This window comes from Oryza sativa, chromosome 9 (genome assembly GCF_034140825.1).
Source record: "Oryza sativa Japonica Group chromosome 9, ASM3414082v1".
NCBI lineage: Eukaryota > Viridiplantae > Streptophyta > Magnoliopsida > Poales > Poaceae > Oryza > Oryza sativa.
The window spans coordinates 5,318,743-5,336,392 of NC_089043.1; the positions used below are offsets into that span (position 1 = coordinate 5,318,743).

The window sequence follows — 17,650 nt, forward strand, 5'->3', positions numbered from 1 at the left end:
AATAAACGTTCACTTGGAACATTTACATAAAACTCAGAACTGTATAGTTGCTGAATTTAAGTTTAAACAGTACAACAGGCCAAACTGGTACTGTACAATTTTGAACTAACACAGGGACAGTAGTGCAAATTGAAAAATACGAACTAGACCATTCTGTAAAGTTAGGCAACATAGAAGGGGGCTAATCAGCAAAATCTAACTAAACCTGGGCGGAAGCCCCTTGGGCCTTTTCGGGCTGCTTCGGGCTCGCGCGGGTGGTGGGAGGAAGTGGGCCGGCGGCCGGCCCCTTAGGCCGGAGAACAAAACGGAGAGGGGGTTTTTCAGCCCCGGCACGGTCGTTCTCTCCCTCAGCTTCCGCCCTCCGCCGCCGCTCTATATCCCCCGCCTCCGTCCCCTCCCCTCCCCTCCCCGCCGGCGAGCCCTCGCCTTCCTCCACGCGGCCAGCGCCTAGGTGCTGACGGTTGTTCGCCCCTGCTTCCGTGTGCTGCTGGTCTTGCTTCGCTTCGATTGGCGAGAGCATCATCCATGGCGGAGGCAAAAGGCAAACCGACGTCCACCAAGAAAGGCAGGAAGGCTGCGGCCAGCGCGGTGGCGGTGGGCGACGACATCGACTCGCTCAAGTCCGATGTCGCCTCCTTCGCCTCCTCACTCGGCTTCCTTGGTGCCGCCGCCGCCTCCTCCGGCTTCGACGATTCTGATTTCCGCAAGTCCGGCCCCATAATTCCTCCCAAAACCTCAAAATCCGCGCAAACCACCGACGCCCCCCCAAACCCTAAACCCACCACCACCACCACCAAGAAGCCACATCCTCTTGATATCCATGGCACCAATGCCACAACCAAATCAGTATCAGGTGCTGTCACCACCAATTACCCGCTGATGAAGGCAACGGCTCTGTCCGGGCAGTGGTACGCAGATGCTGGTGAGCTCGAGGCGAGCGTCCTCGGCGCTCGAAAGCAAGTCCTGCCTTCTGTGGGTCTCCAGGAGATGCAGAGGATCTCGGAGGGCAAGCGACAGCTGGCGGAGAAGCTTATGGCGCAGTACACGGTGGAATATGACATGGTGAAGCGGGGTAGCGGCGACCTGAAGCTTCTCGAGATATCGGCAAAGTCTGGCACATCTGCTGATAAGGTTTCAGCATTCACATGCCTTATCGAAGACAATCCAATTGCAAACATGAGGGCACTCGATTCTCTCCTTGGTGAGTTTCAGTATTCAAAATGCTACTAGTAATTCTTTTTTTTCCCCATAACACGAAAATGCTATTCTGTAAAGTATAAGTGATAGGCAGTAAACAAAATATGCAGGTGTAACCGTGTAAGTATAATTGATGATAATTATGGTAACTGTGGATTAGGGACATGTACAACCAGTTCCTCTAAATGTTGTGGCAGCTGCTCTTTCAGATGACTGCGCTACCTAGGAAAATGAAGTGATTCCCTGACAAACTTTGGAACTAATATGGACATAAGATTCATCATCTTCTTTTTATTTTATTTTTTACTGAAGAAAGACTACCAAAGTGATATCATACCATCTGAGATCACTCACTTTGATGATTCTTCATTCTGTGTTCTAAAGGTCATATAACCCTCTTTGTTTGTCGAGTTTAACTATAGATAGAATAGTGCAATGTTAGGTAAAAATTATCATCATTGAGAAGCTTGAAATTCTTTCATGAATCTAAATATCACTCAAATAATAGGCTCCGGCATCTTGGTAACTTTAATTGGTATACAGTTAATGATCTAAATAGATCAACTCAGTAGTAGACATTGAAAATTTATCTATATATATATGTTGATGCATCATACAATATACATACAGGTAATGCAATTATATGTCTACAAGATTCATATTACTTGGATTTATTGTCCATTGATCTGTCATATTGAAATATATTTTGCTCCAGCCGTTGACAGTTTGTTATGCACGTTTTGCCTTTGGAATCATGTTATTTGCAGTTACCTTTTCTTTTTGTTTCTTTTGTCCATAAGTGTGCTAAGAAAATATTTCTTGTGTTGAATACAATTAATCATAACAGGTATGGTTACATCAAAGGTTGGTAAAAGGTATGCGTTCACAGGGTTTGATGCATTGAAGGAGTTGTTCCTCAAAAGGTTAGCACTTGTTTTGCCTTGTTATTTTTCCCTTATGTCTACCTTGACATGAGTTGTGATTTGTGAAAGTATCTGTTTTCTTACCTTGTAAAGCAATTTAATTGTCCCCTTTGCTGTACTAAAACAACTTTACTATATCCTGTTTGCAATTTTGTCTTTGCCATAGACTTCTAGACTTACACTAGTTTAGGCATAGGGCTCTTCCTTACCACTAAGATGGTCATGTTTTCCTTTCTTACACAATTTTTTTTTGGTTATATATTCTGTGCTGATTTGATTTTCTTGGCAGGGTATTACCTGATCGTAAGTTGAAAAGTCTTATTCAGCACCCATTAGATATTTTACCAGAAACAAAAGATGGCTACTCACTTCTCCTCTTCTGGTATTGGGAGGACTGCTTGAAACAGAGGTATTTCTTAAACAACAATAAGTTTGGTTACCTTGTCCAAGTTATCCTGGATGTCAAATGAATTCTACAGTAGGATACGATGGAAACCTTTAATTTACGTGCCTCACCTGCCATATAATGCAAGAGTATCACAGATATGAAAACAATGGTTTGATGTCACGCTTAGCAGCTGATTTATCCTTGTCCCTGATAATTCTATTCAGGGGTTTTAGATAAAGTTATCAACGATGTGCCTTAACACATTAAATACTTCTTTTTGGATTGATTGTTGACAGATACTGAGAGTTTGAATGAAACCTATGGAAAAAGAACACACAGACAATTTTTTTTAGATAATGGATTTATTGAACTCAGCCAACTACATCAAGGTGATACGACTGCACTACAGCCAAAACACACACACCCACACAAAATTAAAGTCAAGTACTTGAAGCAGTAAGGCCAATCAATCCTAGGACTAGACCGCCAACTATGTTCCCGGGTAAAATACTCCTGGGTAAATACTCCATTAGTTATGCTGCCAAACGTAGACACACCGCAGCAAGCAAAACCCGTGAACCAGGCTTTTGTAATGGAGCCAAAGGATCATAATAAGAAAAATAACCTGCAATGGAGAAACTAAAGTTTTCCTATCAAAAACCATGTCATTCGTGCATAACCAAAGCGACCAAGTAGCCACCCTTAACAGGAAATGTGGTTTTAAATCCTTCTGAATCTCCCGAAGCCAAGCACCAAACATATGTCAAACACTGCGAGGTGGGTAAAGACCTGATGGTTAGATAATAGCCCATACTGATCATTCTAAGCAGCATTCGTAAGAAAGGTGTTCAATTGTCTCATTTTGTGACAAAACAACATCCTGAGTGCCTTGCCAGTTAGGCTTACCTAGTTGTCTCTTGTTAGCACCATCCCATGGCATAGGTACCAAAGTAGATCTTGAGATGCACATTCATCACAGACCTTTGTTTTTGTTTTTGTGCCTGCAGGATCATGATGCACATCATCTTTAATTTTTTGTAAAACATAATTGCAGGTACGAGAAGTTTGTTATTGCATTGGAGGACGCATTAAAAGATATGCTGCCAAATCTTAAGGACAAAGCAATGAAGGTTAGCTCAAATTACGTATTTATGAGAAAACATCTTTGCCATTACGTTGGTTTAGGGCAATTATACATAGATACTTGGAACTTGTCCTACTATTTTTGTACATCAGTTAGATACTTGGAAGTTGGAACAATTGAATTTATGTTAGTTATTTGCAAAAGGAGATGTAAAAAGCTATGATTCAATTAGATGTCCTGTAGCTCCAATGGAGATTTGCTTTCCTTTACACAGTGTGATTTTAAGGCTGCTAAGCATTGTTTGTGAAGACAAAATTGTATTCAATTTAATTAAGCTTTGAATTATTATTTGGACTCTGAAATGAGCTTGAAATATTATGGAAATACTACTATCATGTCCATGTCTTTTTCAACAGATCCCCAAGTTTATATATTATAATTACAAAATATAATCGTTTTTTAAAAAGCCATTTTCCTCAAATTTAACTACATGGTTATATGAGACCGGTTGGGCTATATGTACTTATACAAAGATTCACTATTTTTTAAAATAAACTTGCAAATAATACACATGTTTACATATTGAACAGCTATAAAATATCTTGAGTGGGGTGCCCGACCCCCTCTTTTAATATAAAATAAGATGTGTGCCTTTGTAATTCATTTGAATTTGTTGCTGTTATAATGTAGGGTTAAGCATGTTTGGTTGTTAAAATGACATCTCCTTTTCAATATCATGTTTCGAAAGGATTAAATATGGAAATATTGAGTCCAAAAGTGTTGTTCTAACTTACTAGTTTGGAGCCCTGTTTTCCAGTAAATAGGTAGGAGTAGCATATTTGCCCTGTGGAAGATGACCATTTTATTGGGTTAACTGGACTCCCTGGGTGGAAGTCGTAAATATTTAACCAGCGGAACCTTTTCAGTATAAAATGTGAGAATTGGGATTGAAAATCCTGGCTGCAATTTTTCTGTAAACCAGTTTTGAATGCAACCTACTCATTTTGTTTTGGAGAGATAACCAGTAGCTTCAAAGTCAACTCTTGCCTTGAATTGCCTGGTTTCTGCTTCCTTCCAAGATGCAAGGACTTGACTTTTTATAATTTACTCATCCAAGCTCTGTGAAATATACTTATATGTTCTGATTTGTAGTACTAATATCATCACCAAAGCTATTACAGTTACTTGTCCAAACTATTGGAATGTTCTTTCATGAATTTATTTTTGTTTCTTTTTGTTAGTTCTCTTCATGGTTTATGTAAGAGTAAATTACACTAGCGGTCCTTAAACTTGTAACGAAGTTTCACTTAGGTCCACGAACTTGCAAAACGTGCATCGAGATCCTTAAACTTGGTTTAGTGTATCATCCCGGTCCAAAGCCTAGTTTGACCGTGGTCTTGCCTATGTGGCATGCCACGTGGACGATGACTTGGCTAAATTTTCTTTTCCCCTTTTTTTCTTCCCATCTTTTCTCTCCTTCCTCACCTCGGTGAGAAAAATGCAGCAGAAAAGTGGAGAAAAGAAAAAGGATAAGAAGGGAGAAAAAAGAAGGAAGAAGGGAGAAAAAATAAAAAAAATCCATGTCATCGTCCACGTAGCATGCCACGTAGGCAAGACCGCGGTCAAATGAGGATTTGAACCGGGATGATACATTAAACCAAGTTTAGGGATCTCAATGCGCGTTTTGCAAGTTCGTGGACCTAAGTGAAACTTCGTAACAAGTTTAAGGACCGCTAGTGTAATTTACTCTTTATGTAATATTGAATGTGGTTAGATCATGTCTATAACTCTACATGGCCTCTATTTGCAGACGGTTTTTATCCTTTTAAAGGAAAAGGCAGAACAGGAACGCCGGTTACTTACAGCTCTTGTTAACAAAGTGAGATGTCCTTTTTGTACATAATGCAGTTATTTCAACTGTACATATTCTTGGCATTTCTCCATTCTCACTTTAATATATGCAAAGCAAACAGGTTTAGACTGGCTATAAAATACTTAAGATTACATATGAGCAACAACACTAATTGAGTTCTTATGAGAAGTTAACATATGCCTTCTGCAGCTTGGAGATCCTGAAAGGAGAGCAGCCTCAAGTGCGGCATATCTGTTAACAAGTCTCCTATCTGCTCATCCAAATATGAAGGTAAATGCATATATTCCAATAGAAAATACTCTCTCTCATCAAAAATATATTACGATTGACTTTGTCTATGGTCAATATTTTGACTGGATGGAGTTTTAGAGTTATGTTGTTGTTACGAGTTGTCTGTTTTGATTAAAATAAGTTTTGCAATGATTAATATTTTTAAGCCTCACTGAACTATTTGAAAATAATATGCAGATGGTTGTGATAGATGAGGTGGACTCATTTCTCTTTCGGCCACATGTTGGTCTTAGGGCCAAATACCAAGCTGTATGTTGTTTTTAATCTCAACTTTTTATTCTGGCATTGTTTCATAATGTCCACACAAAGTAATAACCTTGATTCTCCTACAGTTAATATTTTGTTTGAAGCTGCAGTACTTTCTAAGTAGAACTGAGTTATCAGTCCAAACTGCCATATAGTCAACAAATCATTTGAAATAGTGAAATATGGTTGTCATGTTGATAGCCTTTTACTTAATGCCATTTGCTAATGTACAGGTCAACTTTTTGAGCCAGATTTTTCTTACCAGTAAGGGTGATGGCCCGAAAATAGCCAAGCGTTTGGTGGATGTTTACATTGCGCTTTTCAAGGTTTGAAATTTTTTCAGTATTGCATAATTAGACTTTCTTTAGGGATAGTCTTATAGTGTTTGGCCTTTGTTGTCTTCTCATCATAGTTCCTTGTATTGCTGCCCCATTTGTCCTTAGAACTTTATATTTGAACTATTTGCCAATACCAAGTTGCCATTTGCCAATCTTTTGACCTTAAGGATTTAAGATACAATTTTTGTTGTTATATCAGGTACTCATGTCTTGCTCTCGTGCTACTGAAGGAGTTAAACACAGCAAATATGGCAAGAAAACTAATGAAAATGGGAAAAAGGAAAAGGGCAATGACTTCAATTCTCATGTAAAGCATGAAGACCCTTGTGCAGGATCAGATTTAGAGATGGACTCTAGGATTCTCTCTGCACTTTTAACTGTACGTCTTGCACTCTGCACAGTGTTTATTTATGTTAATTGCTTACTTCTTTATAGAAGATGCTTTATGGTACTCCCTCCGTCCTAGAATATAAGATGTTTTAGAGTTGGACACGGTTATTAAGAAAGTAGGTAGAGGTGAATGGTGGAGGGTTGTGATTGGATGAGTAGTGGAGGTAGGTGGGAAAAGTGAATGGTGGAGGGTTGTGATTGGATGATTAGTGGAGGTAGGTGGGAAAAGTGAATAGTGGAGGGTTGTGAATTTGTGATTGGTTGGGAAGAGAATGTTGATGGAGAAGTTATATTTTGGGACAAATCCTGAGGGCTAAAAGTTGTTATATTTTGTGACGGAGGGAGTATGTTTTATGCAATATACTTCCTAAAATTATTCTCTTGTCTTTGCTTTTTGTGTGCTCAAGATAGTTTGCCTTTTCCTCTTCTAATTCCGTAATAATCTTTTCTGTATCTTATCCAGGGGGTTAATAGAGCATTACCATATGTTGCAAGCTCAGAAGTTGATGATATTGTGGAAGTTCAGACACCAATTCTTTTTAGATTGGTGAGCTTGTTAGCTAACGATAAGAAATATTTTACACATTACTGTTTGGATGACATAATGCCCTGACATCATTGTTGTTTCATTTAGGTGCACTCTGTAAATTTCAATGTTGGTGTACAGGCATTAATGCTTTTGTACCAAATATCTACAAAAAATCAGATCGCAAGCGACCGTTTTTACCGTGCACTGTATGCAAAACTTTTGAGTCCTGCATCCGTAACCTCGTCAAAGGTTTAGCTCCCATCCTACCTTTTGTTTTGTTTACTTCTGTGCATTCTTCAGTTCCACCCTTCTTTGATTTTCAGCTTATAATATCATGGTTTGGTTGGCCTGATAAAGACTTTTCAGCTAATAATATAGTAACTAAAAAGAAAGTAGCTTTGCACATTTATACATTATCAGTGGCCCTCTCGTTATGGTTTACCTGACTTGTTTTGTATTATTTAGCCAGAATTATTTCTTGGTTTATTGGTGAAAGCAATGAAAAATGATGTCATGTTAAAGAGAGTGGCTGCATTTGCAAAGCGGTTGCTGCAGGTATGCTTTTTTTCTCACTCAGAGCACCGTTCTGTGTTTAGCATGCTGCCTATTCTAATGCTGTGGCTGTTAGCGGTTACATCCATCAAACTGGTCAAGTTTGCAAAACAAAGAGACACCTATACAAAACACTTGGCCTTTTATGCTATGAAAACATGAATATATTTTATGCTGTTTCAAACTAGTGTCTGCTATTACATAGCACAGAAAATTAGTGTGTAGAACATGAAGGGTGTGTTTGGATAATGGGAAATGGAGGGTGGGATTGGGATTGGGAAATGAATGAAGGGTTAGGATTTAAAGATGCCTTTTGGTGGGTGGGAAATGATTTCCCCATCCCATTAGCCAAACGCTGCCGAACAACTTGTGGTTCATGGTTTATTATGTTGTGGCATGCCTATTAATGGTTATCATAAAAAGCTGTATCCTTGCAATTTCCTGCCTCACATTGGCATAGACGCATAGTTTTTTCATTTTCCATATGTTAACTTTTTTGATAATTCTTACCATTCTTTTTATCTTGGTTCTCCTAGTTTCGTTCTTTATAGTTTACTAGCAAGATGCCTGTGCGTTGCAATGGATAAATCTAGATGGTTAATTCCTTCTTTACCTACACATGTGTGATGATATGGTAATGATAATCCCCAAAGTAACCACCACATAAATCTAACAAACAGTTATAGCTAACCAATTCAGAGGAAATTTTCACAAAATGGTGTCTGAACAGTGAACAGTGAGTCAGTGACCAGCGTGCTAACATTCCATAATGTCGATAGCTGATGCTTCCTAGAAGTTTTAGTAACTAAGGGTAAATGAAAAAATGGCAAATCCATGCACCCAACATAAAAATACCAAAGGCATGTTCAACTACTTTGACATGGTTCAAACTTAAGCTAGTGAGACCATTTATCAGTATTGAGATGTAGAAAATGAAGGTAGTGTTTTATTCATTTTAAAATTGCAAGATTGCTCTTCAATCAGTTGTTTGTAGCAAACGTCCTTCACAAATCATATCTGGAAATATTGAGTATATTTAGTCTGGGGAACTACTGAAAATAAATATAGAAAAATACAAAGTACAAAACCTGGATAGCTTGTTATTAGAAGCTTAATAAAAGTTTCTCCCTGTAGAATATTGACCTAAAAGCATAACCGCCTTTGCATCAGCATCAGTATTTGTCTGTGAGAAAGGGCAGGGTTGATATATTCATGTATGATGTAAGCAATTTAGTTCAAAACTATGCTACAAGGGAGCGTTAGTAACAGTTTAAAACAAAAGAAAAGGTAGCTGTTTGTATGTAATGAAAAAACCTGATAGTGAGAATCTATAAGCATGTACCAGTAATGGAGATAGAATCAATGAATTTGAATTTAATTTCCAAAAAAACTCGACCGTGGGCGAATGACCGCTTCTATGGCTTTTTCATTTAGAAGAAGCCTTAACCAAACTGGCCGAGAAAAGCCAAAAACTCTGGCCCCCCTACACGCGGACTTGGCCCCTATAGATCGATCCTTAACCCGCGCTTTGAGGCCCCTGCCTCCTAGACGAGGGACCACCCTCTAGGTTGATTCTTAACACGTGTTTTTTTATGAGAGGCCAACAAGTGACTTTTTTTAACTAGGCCTGAAATTCCCTCCCGTGGGGAGTTGAACCCAGGACCTAAAGGTGCTACTTGAGCACTGTAACTGCTAGGCTATAGGTGCATGCTGTATGCTACCTCCGCCTAGGGGTAATGGGCCCAACTTTTTAGCCTACAAAATTTGAGGGCTGGGTCTAAAATATATGATGGCTAGGTAGGGTTGTGAAAGGACCCATGGAATTATCACCCCTACCTCCGTCCCACATCAATCACAGATGTGGTTATCCAAATCACAGGAGGGCTAGGCAAGAGTTGTTAGAGGTGGCACTGCGGCAGGTGGCATTGTCCCCTCTTCTCGACTTCGTCATAGCCAGCTTCGAACGGGCGAGCAGATTGTTCATGTCAGGTTTCCAAGGCTGTGGCCCCACATGTCAGATGGTCTTTCAAAGGAGAATAGATTATGGGACACTGGGGGGCCGAAATGTCAGCTGTAGGGGTGGTGTGGCAGAACCACCACCACCACTACTAACGTTTGTAGTAGTATAGAAATAGAGAGCTGTTGCAACACTGTTGAAATTTCACAGAATACGTATTAGTTGATCACTATAGCTTAAAGCACAATGGTGGTTGTTTTGCCTCTTGAGCTGATTAGATGTGCTAAGATGTGGACTACTGAATGATGTGGAGCCCTTATCTGAGTACCAGCCAGTAGGAGATTCAGATCACACATGTTCAGAAACAAATATTGACTAGTCCACTCTGTGTTATTTGGTTGATGTCTAATGTTTCTATTTTAAACTCTTTATGTAATAGATTTGCAAAATTTAAACGCCCGCCTGAACAATGTCTGCTTTACTTAATTGTTTTATGATATTGTAGACAAAAGAAATGCTAAAGTTGATTTTTTCAATAGAATATAGAAGTTACAAACTAACAATAGTCGTGTATATGCATGTTATATACAATTTTAACCATTCACTATGCATCCTACACATGGAAACTACAAAAAAAAAAAAAGAAAGAAGAGGAATGTGGGAGAGTGTTCAGACTTTTTGCAGCCAGAATTTGCTTATACCATAGCCATCCCTGATAAATGTTTCTGATAGTTCCTGTGATAGCACTATTCAGAAAAGTTTTGGGAGTATTGATTATTTACTGATACGGTTATGAATCTGAGTGAAACTACAGAAGTTCTATATTTTAATTATGATGTCTCTCAACAGGTTGCTCTTCAGCGGCCTCCTCAATATGCTTGCGGATGCCTTTTCATACTGTCAGAGGTCCTTAAAGCAAAGCCACCATTGTGGTATGCAACTAGTTCTCATAACCACACATTCCATTAGTTATTTATTTGAGATGTAATTTACATCCTATTCTTCAGGGCAATTGTGCTCCAGAATGAATCTGTTGATGATGGTATTGAGCACTTTGAAGACATAGTAGAGAATACTGATTGTCCAGCTATTACCTCAAGAACTACAGATAAATGCAATGACATATTAGCTACTCTTGAGAAATGCAATTCAGATGCTGAGGATGCCTGTGATACTATAGAATGTGTAAGTCCAATCTCAAGTGGTGAGAAAGATGGAAAAGGCACATCAGCTGAGGGGTTGACACTTCAGGCATCTTATAATCCACGACACAGAGAGCCTTCTTACTGGTATTGTCTGTTTACTTCCATTTCTCTGTATGTCTGTTTACTTCCATTTCTGTGTATGGGTTATTCGGACTAGTTGGTTACTAATGCAATGAATGGGAATATGGTTATGCAGATTCTAGTGCAATCCAATTTCAAACAAAAATTCCTAAATTTTTTAGTTTGGCATAAAAAAGAAAAGATTGGTCACCAATCACTATTTGACTTGAGGCACCAAACTTCACTCTCTTTTTTTTTGGACAGAGAAACATTAATCTTTTTCATGTTATCTTATTGATCAGCTGTCTATTTTTATTTCCTCAGTAATGCAGACCATGCCAGTTGGTGGGAGCTTACTGCACTGGCCTTACATGTGCACCCATCGGTATCTACTATGGCTAGGACATTGCTATCTGGTAACAATATCGTTTATAGTGGTGATCCATTGACAGACCTATCACTCCCTGCTTTCCTTGACAAATTCATGGAGAAGAAACCAAAAGGAAACCGCATCGCTGAAGGGAAATGGCATGGTGGATCCCAAATTGCACCAGCTAAAAAGGTTTGTGTTGTATGACAATTATGTTTATTTGCCAACTTTTAAATGTCATATTTCTCAGCAACTAAGAAAAGCATGTCCATCCTGAAAATGAGGCCACAACGTTTGCACTCAGCAATGGGGGCTGTGAAAGTTTGGTGATGGCCGCTCGCTTTGCTTCTGATCTCGTGTTTTTGCTTTGCCATTGCAAGCCACGGTGCCACAGCTAGGCCAGTTGTTCCTGATGCATTTGGTATTATAGAGAATTTTTGCCAGCATTAGTGGATACAATTTCAGGGTTTGGTTACAGTAAAACAATATTAATGGTAAAATCCTAACATAATTCTGTAATCCTGACTGAGAATTAGGCAGCAGGGAATGCAACTCCCAGCAGGGTAGTAACTCAGAAAAAGAATCCCAATACACAGATTGTTGAAATTATATTCCTAACTAACATTCTACATGGTAATAAAGTTAGTGGTAGTAGCTAGAAAGGGAAGACTAAAAATGGAGCGGTGGGATGGGAAATAAAGGAACACCATTTCTTAAATTGGAAAATTAGGAATTTTTTTCTTTATATGACAACTTTCTGCTATTGATTGATTGATGTTCTAGGGAAAAAAAAACCGTAACTGGCATGTAGTTGTTATATGTTACTTCATGTAACTTTTACCCGTGAATAGCTAAATGCCATGCTACGGATAAAAAGAAAAAAATATTAGTATTGCCTAAAATAAATAAAAGCATATTTTCCCTAAAATATGTTACCTACCTTTTTGCTATAGGGAATATTCAGCTTAATTTAATTTTATATGTGGCTACCCATTTAGATTTAGTTGTTATGTAATATTAAGAAATTCAAGGGGTAATATGTAAAAACTACAATTAAAGTTCAGATGTGGGCATGCTGCAATACAATTTCTTCTCTCTTCTTTAGCAAACCAGCAAATGACTGGCAATTATGTTAATAAAGCAGGAAGGCATCAACACAGCCTTCTCTCAAGTGGATACTATCTATTGGTGTATGTCGATGCACACTGTCTTATTAGCATGAATATAGAGCTATCTCTAACGCTGAGCGTGAATACACATGGCTTCTCACATTTCACAGCATTGTACCTTTTCTGTTCTGCACTAATTATTTGCACCTCCATATTTAAATTCAATCTTTCTTAATTGATGGTGATGCTTGCGGCTTGCCCAGCTTAGATCTATGCCTAGAACTAATGGCATTCCCAGTTTCTGACACATCTTTGCAAACCACATGTTCAACTGTGTAGCTTCTGTGGAAACTTATATGGCTATTTCTCTATGCTTTACATTCATTGCTTTTATTGCAATTTTTGTGTGCTGATCGGTATGTGTCCACAGCTTGATCAAAGTCATCATCTCATTGGAGAAGAGCTACTAGAACTGGTAGAAAAGGAAGTTCCTCCTGAAGATGTTGTTTTCCATCGTTTCTACATGAACAAGACTGGCCCTATTAAACCTAAAGCAAAGAAGAAAACCGCGGTTCTGGATGAAGATACTGGAGAGCTCTTTGCTGATGATGTAGATGATGCTAGTGATGAAAGTGATGATGAAATGCAGGAGCTGGGAATTGGGTCGATAGAAGATGGAGAATATGATTATGATAATCTGGATGCAACCACATTTGAGGAGGAAGGGGATTTGCTTAGATATGACAGTGATGTTGAGTTGCATGACATTTCAGATGATATCTCTTCTGGAGCAGATTCTGATACTGAAGCCCTTGAAGGTGCTAACCATTCAGATGGCAATGACAGTGATGGAGAGGAGCCAGTCCAGGGGCAAAAGAGGAAACATGGTGCAAAGAGTGGAGCATCGCCATTTGCAAAACTAGAAGACTATGAACATCTCATGGATGGGGAAGCGGAAAAGCCAACGTTTAAGAAGGGGCGGAAGCACAGGGTAACCAGAGACAGCAAGGAGAAGAGAAAAGGTCTGAGCAGCAAGGAGAAATCAGGATCACGAAAGAAAAGGTCGAAGAGATCAGAATGAGATAAACATTTTTACCATTTTCATGTTTATCGTAATCGCAATGATGGTTATGAAATTTTTGTAGCTTATAGTTTCGGTGTTTGTATCCTTCGCCCACCTTTTTCATTTGGACACGTTCCTGATGAATATTACACTAAGAAATCACTTGGAGATTAGGGACAGATCAACGGGGCTGGCTTCTCCCTATCTCCCCTGTAATCTTCAGAACCTGAAGATGGACCAAGGCGTTCCAGACTCTTCAGACAGGTGGTATGGTGATAGTAGTGCGTGTGGCCTGTTGATATGCTATATAATCCAAGAATATTTCGGCTTTTTCAATCGTCTCTCTTTGGTTCCTCTACCCCTTATGTTACGAGATACTATCTCTATTTTAAAATGTATAACGCTATTGCTTTTTTATTTAACTTTAACCATTTGTCTTTCTCAAAAATTCAGTGTAAAAATATAAGTTAAATTTATGTTTTTAAGGATAAAATAAGTCAAAGTAAAATAAATACTATTTATATTTTTATTAGTTAAGACGAATAATTAAACATTATATAAAAAGTTAATGGTGTCATCTTTTAAAGTGAAATGAGTGGGGTATTATACTAGTTGGTATAACTGGAGCCATCCTGGCTCCCTTTCTTTGGAGCAGTGATCGTACTCTCTTCGATTTGAGTTACAGCTTACAGGTGCGTGGTTTTGAGATCACATCACTTAATCTCGAGATGGTTGGACCACGTGTCTTGGTTAAGAAATTTTTTTTGAAAATATCTTTTTTTTAATAATTTATATTTATATATATGCATGGGATTAATTTTTAAAAATATACCTAATTCGCGCCGCTGTAATGCGGGAGTGAGGAAGAAGCGTGTGTTAGAGATGCGGGAGCGGAGAACAGAACGGTCAAGCAGGATGGCCATGGTCGTGCAGCCGGGAAATGCGACACGAGGGATGGTCCCACAGGTGGGCAAGCGGGAGCATGGTGGTTTGAGAGACCGAGCTGGTGACGCAGAGCGGACGCGTGGCACCGGCTCGGTCACGCATACCGGATAAGTGGCACCGAGCCGGTCTCGTGGAGTAGCGGCTAATTAGGAACTAATTTGAGGTAATTCTCACTGAATAAATTTTAATTATTCAGAACGATATTTCTATTAAAACAGAGTAATTAACAGAGTAAAATAAATAAGAAGAGAGTTACTGACAACTTCGGAATTCTTCCGACTTCTACTCTATCATCTCCCTAATTCTAGTATACAATAAAATATAATAGAGCCTCTTATAATTTAATTTAAGCTTGAAATGTGTGTATGAAGTGAGAAGTAGATGTCCTTACATAGGCAGGTAATAACGGTTGGAGAACGTGAAATGTCTAAAGTGCCACTCAACCGCCATCAGGAGAACATCTATAGCGTTCATGCTAAACCTCAGTCTGAACGGCTAAGATTGGGGTTCCTTGGTCTGGCCCAACAGGCCCAGAAACTGGCCTGCTGCTCCTTCTTAATCAGCCCAATACTTGTATGGATGAAATTCTCCTTCACGCTAGTCTAGATTTTCTCCCAACTTTGGTTGTTTATTACCTACATCAAATATACACCAACACTCGTGAAAAATGTTAGAATTAAGTCCTACCACTATGTTGGTTTTTTTTATTTTCTATGTTTTATGCAGGTATTAGCGGCGTAGAATTGGCATTTAACAACCGCCATCAACCACCGGTGCTACAACGATTTGATTGACGTACTATGTCTTAAGGATCAGTTTAGGATCTATCATATTAAGAGGATTGTAGGTACTTCTCATCGGCCAATCTTGTTGTGTATAGGTAATGATATATTATAAGCTGATGAAACACCATACATGCACTCATTGCTGTACGAAGTAGACGCCGTACCCAGCAATCGGCTATTTGGCCAATTCTCTAGTTCGTTCATGCGAGGTATAACTAAAATAGGTAAACCGATTATTTACACTAGCAATAACAACACCATCTACTGTTTTAGTGATATTAGATGTTATAACAGGGGTATAGCTATAATTGGTTTGTTACCTTAGATGTGGTGTAACAGGCAATGAAAATTCCTATTGTTTGATGATGCCTTGCCTCGTCTTCTAGTAGCATGAAGCCATCTTTCGCATTTCGCCGTACATATTCAAGGTGAGCTTCAAACGCTCGATGATCGGCTTACGGCAACTCTCCATAATTCGCAACCATGATGGATAACTAGGGATTTGGCTATAGCAACCGAAATCGCCTCTAACGGAGTTGTCAAAAAGATGTGTTGGCACTAGAACACATATGCTTCTGGTCAGATCGTCCCCCTGCAATCGGTTTGATCGGCCGTATGGTGGTGGTCAGACCGACCTCGCGTGGCAAGCCCGGGTTCTTCCCAACAGAGATGCATGACACCAGGGAATTTTCAATTGCAAGCAAAGTCATCCAACGCTCTCTTAAATTGAATTGTTGTGGTCGTTGTTTGAGTTGGTGCAAAGATACATATCTGCTGCTTTAATTTTGTGCGATAACTCCATGAATAAAGACTTTACGCATTCCATTTGCTTCATCCAAAGGAGAACCTAAAAAAATCTATCTATTATTTATATTATCAACAAATATAAAAAATAAGCCATCATGTTCGCTCACGGTTCTCGAAATTACTATGCAGAGAATATTAGATTATGGTGGGTTCAGATTAGAACGGAATAGATTGGTCTCTATAGGTAAGAGAAGCTAACAATTATATAGACACAGTTATACATTTTAAATCTTCAATATAGAAGATATTGTACCTATAGAAATATATGGAAATATAAGCCAAGAGTTATAAATCAAATCCAATTTCATTTTTAAAATTCATTGTATGTAAATAACGACAACAGTATCCATGAATCCAGAAATTTAGGAATTATATATCAAATCAATTCTAGTTTAGAAGTCTATCTCTAGAAAAAAAAAACATGTGGGAAGTCCACCAAAGTTGATACCTTTTTTATATATGGAGTTTAAAGACATAGGGACTATAGGCTACCTATTGTGTAAGTTTGGTGATTGGTAAATCGAAAAATACCATTATTAGTCAGTCATACTATTATATCCATGATACTAGGAAGCACAATCGACCAACCACATGCATGCGAGAAATGGTTGAAAAGATATGGTGAGCTACGTCTTTTTTATTGCTACAGATTGATGATATTTAAAGATATCGCTAACTCTATTCGGCCTAATATCCTAGGAGACCACCTCTGTATTTGGTAGAGATGAGCTCACGATACTACTGCTAGTTTTGTATAAGTTATGTAGAGAATATATCATGCGCCGGTCCGAACACCAAACCAGAACTGATCCTAATGAAAACAACGTCTTAAATGTCATTTTGGCCTTTGGCCTTGGTAGGATATTCTTGTGGTAGCAAGATCAAATGCCATGCAACACGATTGATAGCAGTAAAGAGCAAGCCAATGATTGCTATACCATGTATTGACAAAGTTGTTTTTAGCAAGACAACACATGTGTTTGCAAATCACTTTCATGGCTGAACCAGGATGTTCATCTTCCACATAGAGATCTGCATCGATCAAAAGGTTTGTTGTAAATGTTGGACAAGGAGCTGACAAACAACTACTGCCATACGCATACTTACATGCATCGCGAGGAGTTGGGTGGTAGCAGCTGAATTAGTGAGGATTAGGTAGACATGTCAATGAGGGCATCCACAGTGTAGAAGAAAAGCAGACAATAGACTTTCTTTCTAACCTGGTTATATACATTGTGAAAGCTGGAATTAGTTGTTACCCGTCATATACTACAACAGAAACAGCCTCTAGAGACGTTTTCAAAGCAACGGCTTGGGAAACCGTCTTTACCAAAGCCCACCTCCCATCCCACCCTATTACTAGATACAGATGGAAGAGACATATGAATGAACCGTCTCTATATTTAAATTAATCCGTTTGATGAAAATTTGATAGGATGGGGGTTAAAATCCGTAGACACGGTCCTTATGACAGGTGTAGAAAAACCGCGTCAAACACGTGCGAAAAGATTTGTTTTTGGCACCCGTTCGCTAAATCT

At 38.9% G+C, this 17,650-nt stretch overlaps 1 protein-coding gene across 1 annotated transcript; it reads left to right on the forward strand.

Moving 5' to 3' along the window:
• Window positions 1-313: 313 nt before the first annotated feature.
• On the forward strand, window positions 314-13,911 carry LOC4346414 (protein SLOW WALKER 2). Its single transcript, XM_015756918.2, has 16 exons — window positions 314-1,201; window positions 2,045-2,120; window positions 2,410-2,529; window positions 3,563-3,638; window positions 5,403-5,471; window positions 5,655-5,735; window positions 5,934-6,005; window positions 6,236-6,328; window positions 6,540-6,719; window positions 7,194-7,277; window positions 7,365-7,508; window positions 7,725-7,814; window positions 10,618-10,700; window positions 10,776-11,057; window positions 11,358-11,595; window positions 12,943-13,911. Exons 1-16 carry the CDS (start codon window positions 526-528, stop codon window positions 13,591-13,593), a joined length of 3,015 nt encoding a protein of 1,004 aa, XP_015612404.1. The 5' UTR covers window positions 314-525; the 3' UTR covers window positions 13,594-13,911.
• The last annotated feature ends 3,739 nt before the right edge of the window (window positions 13,912-17,650 follow it).